Source organism: Stegostoma tigrinum, chromosome 5, assembly GCF_030684315.1.
Source record: "Stegostoma tigrinum isolate sSteTig4 chromosome 5, sSteTig4.hap1, whole genome shotgun sequence".
Lineage (NCBI taxonomy): Eukaryota > Metazoa > Chordata > Chondrichthyes > Orectolobiformes > Stegostomatidae > Stegostoma > Stegostoma tigrinum.
Genome location: NC_081358.1, coordinates 30294314 through 30309632, shown reverse-complemented (window position 1 = coordinate 30309632; position 15319 = coordinate 30294314). Strand labels below are relative to the sequence as shown.

The 15319-nt window shown below is 41.7% G+C and overlaps 1 protein-coding gene across 2 annotated transcripts in view; it reads left to right on the top strand.

Annotated features, from left to right (window-relative positions):
- Positions 1 to 1001: 1001 nt before the first annotated feature.
- The window catches only part of c5h8orf34 (chromosome 5 C8orf34 homolog), a 314780-nt gene continuing 300462 nt past the window's right edge, over positions 1002 to 15319 (top strand). For both annotated transcript variants that reach the window (XM_048529761.2, XM_048529760.2), the window contains exon 1: positions 1002 to 1454. In XM_048529761.2, coding sequence (XP_048385718.2) covers positions 1389 to 1454 — 66 coding nt within the window. In that variant the 5' untranslated portion in view covers positions 1002 to 1388. The remainder of the gene's footprint in view (positions 1455 to 15319) is intronic.

Here is a 15319-nt window from a genome sequence, read left to right as displayed (position 1 = left end):
TGACCAGAGCTAGATAAGTTAGACACAGGAAGGATGTTGGGGGAGTTCAGAACCAGGGATTATAATTTAAAGATAAGGGGAAAACCTTTTACAATTGAGGAGAAATTTCTCCACTAGAGAGTGGTGAGCCTGTGGTATTCACTACCACAAAAAGTGGCTAAGGTCAAAACATTGTATGTTTTCATGAAGGAGGTGCACATAGCTCTTGTGGTTTAAGGGATTAACGGACATGGGGTGAGGGTGGGATTAAGGTATTAAACTCAATGATCAGCCATGATCATATCGAATGGAGGAACAGGCTAGAGGGGGTCAAATAGCCTAATCCTGCTACTATTTTCTATGTTTCTAAAGCTCCAACACCTCTGAACCTTGGCTTTTTTCCTGAAACTGCAGACCAAAATCACCATCCTCATTATCATCAGCCCTAATCCTTTACAGAGTTTTCCCTGTGAGAACTACCGCCAATAAACTATTATAATGAAGTAATTGATATTAAAAAGTACCATAAAGTTAAAATTAAAGATTTTACGGATTTTGTTTGTGAAACTCTACGCGAAGTTAGCACCACTGTGGTGGTCGGGACCAATTGCTCAGCGAAGTAAGAAACTGCAGATAATCCGTGCGGAACGGGGATTAGCCAGTTTTCCCCCACATATTTTTAAAACTGTTGTCAATTTTTCCTTTTCACTTCAATATTTTTACTGAGAAATCATGTGTATGATGCAGTTTAGAGGTAATTAATGTCACCGATAGGGGCGGGCAACACATACAATTTAATGAAAGCAGTTCGAAAATAAATGTGACGGATTGTTCACTTCTCTAGTACCCAGTTTGCCCTGCATGTGGATTTTTTTTTCCATTCACTTCAGAGCGAGGGAGCGGGCACAGCGGCGGCGCTGTTTGTATTGCGGCCAGTGGACACATTCAGGAGGCGGGTCTGCCTTATTCTCAGCGTGGGATCAGATTGGGGCGGGGGTGGGGGGAGAGAAAGGGCCAGGAAGGAATGGGGAGGAGATTGGCCAGTGAAAGCTGTCTGTGGATTTACCAGGTCCCTGGCCAACGGGCGAGATGCCCTGTCTCCATTGTCTGAAACCTGTCGCCAGGGTGTAATCGAGAGACGCAACGCCCCTGTGTTTGCTAGGAAACAGCAAGTAACAACTTAAGGCTGTGAGTGTGTGTTTGTGTGTTCGAGAGAGGGACCGCTCCTCGGCTGCCTCTAACTTCAACACCATCACATCATTAGCAGACCACAAAGTCTATCCTCTGCAAGTTACATTCCAGGAACATCAGCTGTCCAGAAAGTTATCTCTTCTCCCCTTCTTGACAATTTCGTTTGCTACAAATCAAAAAAAAATTGTTGCACCGAGACAGGAGGCTTTTTTTTATTGATGGCGTCTCAGCAATCTCGGATTCAAACCTACCTGGAGAAAAACAAGATCGGTTCTCTGTTCGAGGTGAGACTGTTTTCGAATCAAATCTGAAATGGCACATGAGAGAGCGGGGGAACAGAGCTGACAGCTGGAGTTTACTAGAGGTATCAAATTTTAAAAAAAAGGTAACGAAATAAGTGAAACCAGTGAGGACTGTTGGAGCTCTTTCCATACAAGATGTAACGGATTCCCAAGGGAATCTTTATTAGGAAATAGTTGATGTGTTGAAATGAGGTGCACTGTCTCGCAAAGTACCTTTCTGGTGACACCATACCAGGGGACTGTTTCGACTGGTGGTTTTTTTTAATTTGTAGAACCTGGCTTGGAAACTGGTCATGGTTCTTTTACGGGTTGTGACATTTTAAAATAACTCATGGTGAATACATCGTGCAGCGGTTAAGTTTCTCTCTCCCTCCCCCAGGCTGTCATGTTAAACTTCCGAAAGGAACTGATGCAAAATTCGCTTTCCACATAGGTCAGGTGTAAATTTGCTGTCTGGTCAAGTGTTAGACACCTCAGCAGGACTGAGACTGGAATTCTGAGTAAAACCAGTGGCTCTCCTTTTTTTACAAGTTGCTATTATTTCTCGACAATCAACTATCTTTTCGACTCCCGTGGTTTTCATTTGTGCTTTAAAAAAAACCCTCAATGAATCATTTCTAAAACAAAATTGTAACCAACCTGATCAGTAATGTTATGTCACGCCTCCGGACGGAGTGGGCCTCCTGGTCTAGAGACACTACCACGGCGCCCTTCATTTTTTGTTTTAAGCATGAATATAACAGGTAACGTGTGTACCTGAAGCCAGCACTAATACAGTGAAGGATGTGGCTGTGTGTAAGCGCACACGCGTGCTTCAGCAGCGGCACCGCTCTGGGCTGGCACACACTCTTAAAGGGACACTGCTATGCTGAAATAACTGCACGGTTGTTTCTTCGGGCTTGCCATTGCACAACCTGCCAGAGTGGACTGTTCTCCAAAGCCGAATGTCATCCCAATGAAATGAAAACGCATACCTTTGACAAAAGGTTTGCCAGACGTTTCTGAATGAAAACGACGTCCTTTAATCTCCATGCATCCGGCTGTATTCGAGAGTATTTTCAGAATGGCAGAATGTCGAGGAAAAAGTTACAGCACAGTGTGAACGTGCTATTTTATTAATGAAAACGTTCAGACACGGTCATTTGTAGAAGCGATGAAGCGAAACTGCCATTAAAAATATTGAATCCCATAGTGACCTCTCTCCCTTGCTTCTACTTTCTTCTCAGATTTTTTTAATCTCTCCAAGTTAATTTATATTAGTAACGAAAATAGGTTTTACTGAAATCAGAGATAATGGGAACTGCAGATGCTGGAGAATCCAAGATAACAAAGTGTGAGGCTGGATGAACACAGCAGGCCAAGCAGCATCTCAGGAGCACAAAAGCTGACGTTTCGGGCCTAGACCCTTCATCAGAGGTGCTGCTTGGCCTGCTGTGTTCATCCAGCTTCACACTTGGTTATCTTAGGTTTTACTTAAAGTTACTCAATATCGCCCTTTTTCCTTGTTGAATGATTGAATCCCTACAGTGTCGAAGCAGGCCATTTGGCCCTCGAGGCCACACCAACCTCCAAAGAGCAACACACCCAGACCCACCTCATCCTTGTACTCTCACATTTCCCCATGGTAAATCCACCTAGCCTGCACATCTCTGGACACTATGTACAATTTAGTATGGGTAACCTGCACATCTTTGGAACGTGGGGAGAAACTGGAGCACTTGGAGGAAACCCACGCAGACACGGGGAGAATGTGCAAACTCCACACAGATATTCACCCCAAGGGTGTAATCGAATCAGGGTCCCTGGTGCTGTGAGGCAGCAGTGCTGACCGCTGAGCCAGCATGCCACCCACAGCCTGAGCTTTTTTAAGGAATAGATTTTCATGTATTGTGGAACTGAAACAAAAATGTGGGAGTTAGAGGTTGAAATTGTTAATTGTCTAATTTTCAGTTTTATAGCTCAATAAATTTGAAAAGCAATTTTAGTTTTTGGGAATTGAATGATTGCATATTTTTGGAAATGATGGCAAGACAATCAATATTATAAAATTGTATACAATTATGAGTGAAGAGAGTACAATAAAAATGTAGACATATTGCCCTCTGGAAAAGATTGAAATATGCTTTGCTTGCTCATGAATCAATGATCAAATTTTTGTGTCTGCAGCAATGTTCTGTGCTTTATTACAAAGAGCCTTTGTTGTGCCTTCTACAATGTTGGGGTCACTGGTAAATAACATACACACACACACACACACACACACACACACACACACACACACACACAGTTAATCATAATCAATCATAGTCACAATAAAAGTGAACTTCTAGTTAATGTGCAGTTGCACATTGTATCAAAGTAATGTCATCTACAGTGATGGAGAAAAACAAGCAGTAAAATAAGTGGCTGCATCCCTGCTTCTTTGATCTGTCTGGCTCCCCTCCACCCATCTTCTCCTTTATCCATCTTCTATCCACCTCCCCCTCTCTCCCTATTTATTTCAGAATCCCCTTCCCCTCCCCCATTTCTGACGAAGGGTCTCGACCCGAAACATCAGCTTTCCTGCTTCTCTGATGCTGCTTGGCCTGCTGTGTTCATCCAGCTCTACACCATGTTATCTCAGATTCTCCAGCATCGGCAGTTCTTGCTATCTATCATCAATATATCGTTGTTTGCTATGTTCTGCTTAAACTGCTCGCAAAAGAAAACTTTTCACTGTGAGTAGTTACATATGACTACAATAAATCAAAGCAAATTACCATTTCACAGAAACTTCCCTTTTTTCTTTTAAGTGTAATTAATTCCAAGCTTGTTTGAATTGCATTTACTTTAGAGTTACCCATCAGCTTTTCAGGTAAATGCCCCCATATTTCTACATTTTAAAGTTTAATTCCTAAAGTATGAAATCATGAAACACCAAATCATGAAGCACGCTTTTGCAACAATATTGTGAAAATGCATTGCGGGACCACGACTCAGCTTTTGAAGTAGTTTTAAAAGCTGAATAAATTTTCTATATTATGTTGTGGTTTAAATAGTACTTTATTTTAGCAGAAGCCTTTTGGGCTCAGCCATTCTCACTAAAAAATATTTATTTTCTGGTCAATTACTGCTTGCAATGCTTTGCAATTTCCAAATTGGTTGTTTTATTTGCCTGTAAAAGGCAAGGGTTGTACTTCGGGGCAAATTATTGGTTGTAAAATGCTTGGAGACTCAATTAAAAAAAAGATTTCTTGCCAATCTTAACGGTAAACATGCTAGTGAAAATGCTGGAGAAACTCAACAGATCTGACAGCATCTGCAAACAGAGAAAAAGAGTTAACATTTGAGTCCACTGACCCTTTCTCTGAACATTCTAAAGAACAATCACTGAACTCAAAACATTAACTCTTTCTGCCAGACCTGCTCATTTTCTCCAGCAACTTCTGCTTTTGTTTCAGATTTACAGCATCCACAGTTCTGCCTTTACTTCTCACAAAACAAAGCTTTCCACTGAATGTAGTTACACGTGACTACAATAAATCTAAGAAAATTACTATTTTACAGAAACTTCAATTTTTGAACGTAATTAATTCTTGTGAGTGTAATTAATTCTAAGCTTGTTTGAATTATATTTACTTTAAAGGTAAATGCCCCCAATTTCTGCTTTCATTTCAGATCTTCAGCATCTGAAGTTCTTTGTGCTATCCATCTGCACTGATCTGGTTTATCATTCATAATATTAATCGATAAACATGAAAACATTAACATTATATTAAAACAACTAGAAATATAACCATTCGGATAACATTTCATGAAACAAAATTCACAAGTTAAACGACTGCTTTCGCCACTCTCCAAAAACTCTTCTTTACTACTTTAAAACTTTAAATTTCTACGGTGCTGAATATATATTTGTAATGTTTCAAATATATTCATCATGATGATAGGCAGAAGGAAACCAGTAAAACTTGAAAAATGAATGTATTGCATTTTCTGAAGAAGTGTCCAGACCCGAAATGTCAGCATTCCTGCCCTCTGATGCTGCTTGGCCTGCTGTGTTCTTCGAGCTCTACACCTTGTTATCTCATACAGGTCATTGGGTGCTTGGACATGGCCAGGCATACAGAGTTATAGCTGCACAAGCGGTGCACGCAACAAGATCAATGTTAGCAAGACCAACATTACCTGAAGTTAGAGAGGTCCATTCGGCACCCTTATAACGGCAGGGAAGATTCTTGAACCTGTTGGTGCATGTGTTCATGTTTCTGTATCTTCCGCCTGGCAGAAGAGGTTGCAGGAGAGCATTATTGGGCTAGGAGGGGTCTTTGATGCTGTTGGCAGCCCTTCTGTGGCAACATAGAAGTGTAAATGGAGTCTATGGATGGGTGTTTGGCTTCTGTGATGCTCCGGGCTATGCACACAACCTTCTGTAGTTTCTTACAGTCCTGCACAGAGCAGTTGCTGTACAAAACTATTATGCACCCAGACAGAATGCTTTCTGTGGCGCATTTGTAAAAGTTGGTGAGGGTAGTAAAGGGTAGAGCTGCAAAAGTAGTAAACTATAGAAGGTCTTCCATTTTAATTTATAAAAGACAGAAGGTTTGCCCTTTCTCAACAGACTATTTAAATGATGTATATTCAGTCAGATAAAAAGAAGCTCTAAACAGCTTTGCAAATGTGAATTATCTTTTTGGACCCAGGAAATCTGTCATAAACTCAATTAATAATGTATATTATTCATACAGGTAACCAAATCAAAGAGGAGCATGAAAGATAAAATAATTAAATTACATTCATTTATGAGCACAGCACATTGCCACTCTCTATCTCCTGGACATTGCAGAAAGTTCCTTTGGTGAATTTATCTACGTTCGGTGTGATGATGCAGTAGCTTTAAGAGGTTATATCTTATGAAAGACAGATTGAATGAAAGGTTAGTTCTGGCTGGTTAAGACCACTTCAATAAACAGTTTGGAAGGCCTTAAGTTGTTTAATTGAACAGCTTGAATGGGTGTGGACAGCTCTCACAGATCAGGAGTTTTGCGTTTTGGTTTTTCATTAGCAGCAGAAGCTATCGGGGTCTCAACAGAGTTGGAAGCTTCAGTCAGTGTGCCCTGGCTGCTACTCTCTCTGAATTTTCTCTTGATTTGTTTTCCCTCTTTGATTGGAGAACTGCATGTGAAAATCTGTGTTTGAATTTTCCTTTTATGTCAAGGGGTGTTTTTATGGGATGTTACTACATTGGAACAGTTAATTAGCAATGGGCACCTAATCTATTATTGTGTTAAGTTTCCAACAGAGTTAAGTTATTCTAAATTCCTCTTTCTTTGGTTTATTTTAACTGCAGTGTTTACATAAATTGTGTTTGACTTACGGCAAGTGGTTTGGCTAGCCGCATTGCATCTGGAATATGCACTTCATATTTGCCTTTAAGAAAGAGGAAGAATTTAAGGTTTTGGCTACCTTCTTAAAATATATTGAAGGAGTCTGCTCTGGTCCATAGCGTTGTTTGCCGACAGAAGCAACCAGTTCAGTTTTTGAGGCAAAAATATCTAATGCATTTGCAGCTTTAACCTAGAGGGTAGCCTCCAGTTCACTGAGTTGGGAGAGCCAAAAAGAAACAAATGTTGGTCAGGCATGCATTTCAAGTGGAGAAAATACTAATTTTGCCTGCCACTGCATACTGCCAGTAAGATTGCAGTGGAGTAGAACACTCTAGCTGGAACTCATCTGCTCTGCCTGTTCTTTTCCTTCTTTTTCTTTGTTTTCTCCCTCTCTCCTCCCTTCTTATTGTTCTCTCAGCCTCAGACAAGCAGCCCCGACCTCCAAGGTGGATCGGAGGAGACACCAGTGGCCACCAGAGGACACCAGTGAGCAGTGACCCAGAGCGGGAGTAGGGGTATTGGAATGGTGTGGACCACGGCAGCAGCAAACAGTCAGACCACATAGAAGCTTCCTGTGTCAGTCTGCTGCAGAGGGCCTTTGGAGGGACTGTGATGTTTGTCGTTTTAACTTTGCTTCTTTCTTTTTCTGACTTATGGTTACACTGCGTATAGCTGTAAGATAACGTTTGTATCTGTGACTAAGAAATGTACCGAGGTACCTTTGTACCTAAGATGGCAGTGTGAGTGCCAACTTACAGACTTTTCACTGTATTCATTTGAGTACATGTGACAATAAAACTAATCCAATTCAACAAATGCAAGTGAGGTTTGAGCAGGGTTTGGAATTTGAGGGGAAAGGAAGCTGAAATAGTTCATCTAGCTTTCAGCTAGTGGAAGAAATGCTCAGTGCTCCTCACAGAGTCTTCTGGCAGAAAGCAGACTGCGTTAGCTTGGAAAACGGTAGGAGAGCATTGGATATTGCCAGTAACATGAACAAGGAGCTGTAGCATCTATACCTGAGCTCTGGAAACAAAAAAAGGTTGCATTATTAAATTGATAATGGAAGGACACCCACAGAATCTTACCTCTGAGAATAATTGGAGCACAATGGCACAATGAAAGTGACTTCCCCAAAACTTGGACATGTTTTGGTAGTTCCCTAAAGAACTCAATGCGCCTTCAAGGTTTGGTTAGGTAAGGGGATACTTGGGGAGAGATTTTGTGAACTAACAATTAGAACTAACAATTAGGGCGGCATGGTGGCTCAGTGGTTAGCACTGCAGCCTAACAGTGCCAAGGATCCAGGTTCCAGGTGGAGTTTGCACATTCTCCCTGTGTCTATGTGGGTTTCCTCTGAGTGCTCTGGCTTCCTCCCACAGTCCAAAGATGTGCAGGTTAGGTGGATCGGCCATGCTAAATTGCCCATAGTGTCAGGGGTGTGTGGGTTATAGGGGGATGGGTCTGTGTGGGATGCTTCATGGGGCGGTGTGGACTTGTTGGGCCAAAGGGCCTGTTTCCACACTGTAGGTAATCTAATCGAATCTAAAACTGTGTTAATGGTACAGGTCTATAGAAATTGTAATGGTAAGGTAGATGCTTGCTTTCTTTAAATTGTTTTTATATAGAGCATAGATTTTTTAATGATGTGAAATCTTGTGATGTAGTCCTTTCATTTAACTCCTTAGTGCTTGCATTTCCTGTTAAAACTTCAATGGCCTGTAACAGAATCAAAACAGTATCGTTGTTTTTCCTTTCCACAGTAGACTATCTATTATATTTAAAATAAGCATATTTTATAAAGCTGCTAATCATCCAAACAAAAGTCTGTGATTTCCCTTTAGATGTACGTTTTACAATCTGTGGTTGAAAAGGTTTACACTTGAACAATAATCAATAATATTTAAAAGAATGTTTTTACTGGGGTTATCATCTTGGGGTCAAAGGATTTTCTGATTGTTGTATAAGTGTTTTCACAATAGAAATACCAGAGATTTCCTTGAACTTGGATCGATCTGTTTCTATGTAGATGGCATGTTATGCAATTTTACGGCGTTTACTGTGAAAATCATGGGAAACCACATGTTTGCTATTTCCTGTTGGCCTTTAGTGTGATCGGACAATTGACCACCAATCTCAGGTGTTTAATGCGATACAATAGCTTTTATAGGCCTTTTCTTGTAAAGCACAATTTGAATATGTCTGTAATGAAAGGAAATATACCTTGGCACTTATCAGACACAATAATGCTTGGTATGGTGCTGATCACTCAAGGGAAAGAAATCACCATAATGTGCATCACAGGTCGACAGGATGGCCCAGAAGGCATTTCGTGCACTTGCCTTCATTGCTGAGACCTTTTGAGTATACTTTGAGGTTGCACAGGATGACAGTGAAGCCTGTTTTGGAGTAAGGTGTGCAATTCCGGTCACCCTGTTGGAGAGGGTTTGGAAAAGAACTATCAGGATGTTCCAAGAATGAAAGCTTTGATTTATAAAAGTGGTCTGGATAGGCTGGGACTTCTTTCACTGGATGTGGGAGATTGAGGGGTGACCTCATAGAGGTTGACAAAATCATGAGGGGCATAGATAAAGTGAATGGCAAAGATCTTTTCCCTCGGGTGGATGAGTTCAGAAGTAGAGGGCATAGATTTAAGATGAGAAAGATTTAAAAAGGACATGAGAGGCCAACTTTTCTTTTACATAGAGTGGTTAGTGTGTGGAATGAGCTGCCAGAGAAAGTGGTGGATGCAGATACAGATACAACATTTGAAAGACGTTTGGATAGATACGTGAATAGGAAAGGTTTGGAGGGATATGGGCCAATTGCAAGCAAATCGAACTAGTATAGTTTGGAAACATGATCGGTGTGGACTAGTTGGACCAAGGGGTCTGTTTCCATGCTGTATGACACCCCCCCCCCCCCCCCCCCCCCGCCCACCACCACCATTGTAAGGTTCTGTCTAGAATCTTTGGTCTCTAATATTTCTCAAGGAAAGGTTCCATCCTTCTAACCCTTTCATTTGGTGATTAACCGATAAACAGTTCTGTTATTCTGGTTGGCAAAGCAACATCTGTTGTTGTTTAAATATCTTCAGCAATACAGAGTAGGTGCCTTTTTTTGTTGTGTCCAAATGCTAAGGCTCATTCTGGGTTAGAGCCTCTTTCTCCATCAGCATGGCGCATGATATTTGTCTCTGTATCGAATTAGTGGAATTCTCTCTTTCCACTCCTCCATTTTACTTTAAAGTAAACAGTTCGAGCTAACTTTTAAGAATGTTGGCTTTTTAAGATGGATATGAATTGAAGAACATAAACCTGGCTTCCCAAGGATTGAAAATGTTATCCCTGACATGCCACGATTTTGCCTTCAGGCTGCCCCTCGATAGATTACTCAATAGAGTTAATGAGTGCCCCTTTTTTTCTGATAAACTGTTCAAACTCTTTTTTGTTTTCCCTAAGGTTGTCAGGACCTCTCCCGACTGATGCTTTTATGAGGAAATGCAATTCCTTATCCATCCTTATTTCTCCCTCTTAGTATATTTCATAAAAGCTTAACATTTCACACTTTTATAATCTTCAGTAGGATAGAGCTTCACTTCTGCCATAACCACCAATTTTTTTTCTATCACCTGGAAAATCTACTGTTCTCTGGCTGCACTTATCCTGAAGGCACTTAATTGGATCTGACAATTCTCAGCCGTAGTGGAAAATACAGTGTAAATAATTTAACAACAGAATTAGCTGATAATTTAGGGGGCTCAGTGCTTGACTATTAATCCAGATTCCCAGATAATGTTCTAGGGACGCGAGTTTGAATCCCACCACTTCAGATTTGGTGGGGTTTCAATTCTGATGGTGACCAAGAATCCACTGACTATTTGTTTGGAAAACCCATCCGGCTCATTGATGTCCTTTAGGGAAGGAAACTGCCATCCTTACCTGGTCTGGCCTACATGTGACTCCAGACACACAGCTATGTCTAAGCTGTCCTCTGGGTAATTAGGGATGGGCAATAAATGCCAGCCCAGCCACCAATGCCCACATTCCCTGAACAAATTTCAAAAAAGTTGGCTAGATAGCTGCTTTTCAATACAGAGCGATGCCAACAAGGGGGGGGGGGGGGTCCAATTCCTGCAGTGACTGAACTCACCGTAAATACCCTACTCTCTTGACCTGGCTCCTTACCTGAGGTGCAGTGGTCTACAGATTAAATCACCAACATTCATCCCTTTTCTCATGAGATAGCAGCCTTTCTGGAACTGTAAACGAAAAGTGAGAGTCACCAATCAAGATGCAGCCACCAAAATATTTTCTTGATCTCTAGTTTTGAGCTAATTTGTAGCTGGTATAAAGCTGAAACATTTTATCTTCAAATGAGGGGTACTGATGCTAAGAAATCCAATATCCTAGGGAGATATAAAGTAGAGGTCATTACACCCTGTATGAATCTTGCGGAGATGATCAAGTTGAGCTGAACTTGATGCAATTCTGACTGGGAGATTTAGTCCCAATAGGAGTTGAAGGGTACTGCTCAAAGTCATTCAATGGAAAAGAAATCTCACTGTCAGCAAAATCATTCTGAGGAATTTAATACAGGCGGATATTTGAACATGGAACTTTAAACTCATTTTCATTGTATTTAAGAAATTTTACTTGTATTATGTAATATTTTCTACCTTCTGGTAAGCCAGCATTTTATAGAAGGTGGGATTGAATGCTCTGCTACTGGAAGGGCTAAGTAGGAAATACATCCATGGTGATATCAGTAGCTTCACTACTATTTAATTCTTGGAAAGAGGGTTTAATTGCTGGAGCCAAAGCTTAAGCTGTATACTGGGGTGGATTCCTTGCCTTGAAAAGCTGTCAGCCAATTAGCTTGGCATCAACTGCAGCAGTGGCCAAGACTCAGACAATGAGGGCCTCCAATTCTGAATTGTGGAGTCTGAGACCAGGTAAATATGGGGGGCATCAGAAGGAGTTGGTGCGGCCTCGTGGAGGGGACATTTGGGAGTTGGCAGATGGCTATGTCGGGGAGCAGCAGCCAGGGGCAGCCCTTGCTGAGAGCAACACCTGATGTGGAAAGGGAACTTTTTAAAGAAAGAATCCATCATTCCTGCCCAAAGCCCAAACAGAGTGATTTGCCCAGATGTCCAGCCCTGCAAATTTGAGGCTAGGTGCCAGGCAGCTCTTGAGGGAAGTGGAGTAATTGTGGGTGGTCCCACATTAGACCTTGCTGATGACAGGTCAGGGCTGGGTTGGAGGGCGGCGAATTTGCTATTGAAAAACCCTCTGGACTGTGGCCCTGGCTACATAAGATAAAGCTTGTCAAGAGTGATAGTGTCCCATTAGCCGTCCTGTCCTGGTCACGTGTTGTTTAAGGTGCACGTTTTGTAATTCTTGTAGCTAACACTTAATTCCCACTTCACCATGGAATTCAGTCATTTTATTGTAAGTTTTTTGGAGTTGTTTTGAAGCCCCTATTGACAAACAGGAGATCCAGTGAAAGAACTGACTTAGATTTCCAGAATACTTCTTACTCAGTCCAATACAAGGCTGATTAGAAAAGTTAAAGCAAAGGAGGTTATCTCAAGTCAGGCATTAATGATTGGCTGACACACAGACAACAGGAAGAAATTATTCATTCTCACATTGGCAAGCTGCAACCAGTGGGGAACTGCAACGATCTGGACTTGGACTCCAGATGGTCACAAAAGACATCAATTCTTTTGGGATGGAACAAAAACAATAATTCTGAAGCTCTGGATTATGCAAGGTTGGGTGCAGAATGTGTGTCATGAGGAAAATGTAAACTGCCATCATGAAGTTTTAAGAAGTACGCGGCAGATGGAGTACAAAGTAGAAAGATTTAGAACACAGAACATAGAACAGTACAGCGCAGAACAGGCCCTTCGGCCCTCGATGTTGCGCCGACCTGTGAACTAATCTAAGCCCATCCCCCTACACTAACCCATCATCATCCATGTGCTTATCCAAGGACTGTTTAAATGCCCCTAATGTGGTTGACTTAACTACATTGATGACACAACAAATCTCCAGAAATCCCATACCATTCTCAGAATAAATCTAAAATTTAACTAATGTCTATGTATTTCCCCTTAACACAAAATGGGAATGTAAATATATGCTGATTTCACAGCTCCCATTCTCTTTCAAAATAAAATCTGAGCAAAAGCACAAACCTTCAAACACTTTCCATCTCACCTGTATCAACTTTTCCTCTGGGATAACAAGATTAGGTTAATTTGAGATTTGAGGTTATCCGCTTTGGAATGTGGAACAGAAATGCAGAGTGCTTTTTAAATGGTAAGAAGTTGGAAAGTATAGACGTACAAAAGAACCTCCATGTCCTCATTGAAGGCTAATGTGCAGCTGCTGCAAGCCATTAGGAAAGCGAATGGAATGTTAGTCTATAACATGAATGGTGATGTCTAACTTCCGTATGAAAGTTTGGTGACTGGGTGTATTGTGTGGAGTGGAGTTTTCGTCACTTTTTCTTAAGGAATATTATGGCCATGAGGGAGTGCGACAAAGGTTCATTTGTTCCCAGGCTGGTGAGACTGCCCTATCAAGGGAAATTGGGCAAGCTGGGCCTATATTTCCTAGAGCTTTGATGAATGATCATTGATCCCATTGAAACTTGCAAAATACTTGAAGGAGTGGATAGGGTAGATCCAGGTAGGAAGTTTTCTGTGTTTGGGAAGACTGGAAATTAAGGAGGTACCATTTAGAACCCTTTTTTATCCACTCAGAGCAGCGTGAACTGTTGGAATTTGATAGCATCTATCCATCTTTACCTAATTTCCTGTTTATTTTGAATGAAATGTTTCATTTCCACACTGGTTGAGGTTACAATGAAGGACAGTCTTCTCAACATCTCCCCTCACCTGATGTGAACCAGTCGTCTCTCTCTCATGGGAGAGTCGCGCTGTGGCCCAGTTGCACTACAATGACTTAATGCCCCTCAATTGTCAGGACCCAATCCAGGTCATAGAGCAGCCAAATGTCTGTATTAACTATTTGATTTGTTTATTTATTTACTTTAATATGTTATCAATTCTATTACTTCGTGAATGCTCTGCACATTCAGATAGAGTTTTTATTTTCATCTCTTTGTTACATCTAGTCTGTTTTTGTTTGGTGTATTCCATCTTGTTTTCTCTCTGCCACTTCCTGCCATTCTCTGACCCTCTTTTCCTGTGTTCCTGTTTTCCCCTTTTGGTCCAACAGTATTGCCCCCAATTGACCCAGTCCTGGTCCCAGTGCCCCTGGAATTAAACCCACACAAGTCTTTGAGGCACACATTAATGTCTCCAATTTGATAGCTTTTTTAAAAAAATGTTAGCGCCTAGCTCCTTGGGCAGGTGGTAGGGCTGGGTGAGTGGTGCAGGAATGGTGACTCAGTGGTTAGCACAGCTACTTCAACCACCAGGGACCTGGGTTTGATTCCTGCCTCGGACAACTGTCTGTGAGGAGCTTGCACATTCACCCCGTGTCTGCGTGGGTTTTCTTCCACAGTCCAAAGATGTGCAGGTTAAGATGGATTGGACATGCTAAATTGCCCATAGTGTCCAGCTAGATTGATCATTGGAAATGTGGGGTTATAGGGATAGGGTGGGGGTCTGCGTCTGGGTGGGATGCTCTTTGGAGGATCGGTGCAGATTCGATGGGCTGAATGGTCTGCTTCCACGCTGTAGGGATTCTATGATTCCCACCACACCCTCCATTCAGAACCACATCCTAGTCGTACAGTTGTCCTAGATACCCACATGGACCATGACCACTGGATTCTTCCCCTCCCACCACACGTTCCTTTCCAGCATTTCTAAACCTTGGCGCCAGGCAGAGTTTAGTGTCCATCCCTCTCATGATACTATCATAAATTAGTGCTGCATTCCTTATTGTTCCACCCTTTTGAATGGCCTCCAGTACCACAGTGCCATGGTCAATTTACTCTTCCACTGTGTTATACTTACTTGCATCCAAACAAGATGAGAGAACCTCTAACCTATTGGACAATTGCAGAGGCTGATACTCCTGCACTCTGGGCCTCTTAACCTGTCTCACTCCTAATCATAGCCTCCTGTCCCTAACCAAATAGGAAGACCTATCCCATGTGTTACGTCTGCCTCCTTTGCTTCCAAAGAAGGATCTTTAGAAGGATCCAAAACATCAACTCTGTGTCTGTCACCAGAGACACTGCCAGACTCTGCTGAGTTTTTCTAATGATTTCTGACTTTGATGTGATAACAAAAATGATGGAGATCAGAGCAGGCCAGGAAGCATCGATTGATGCTGCCTGACCTGCTGTGGTCTCCAGCACTTTTTGTTTTCAGTACAGATTCTGGCATCTGCATAATTTGCTTCTACATTCTGTTTCTGTTCCTCAGATGTTAACAAGGGCAACTTTGAACTGTTGGATTGGTCTGTCTAGGTTAATGCTGGGTAGACCATTACTTCCAAT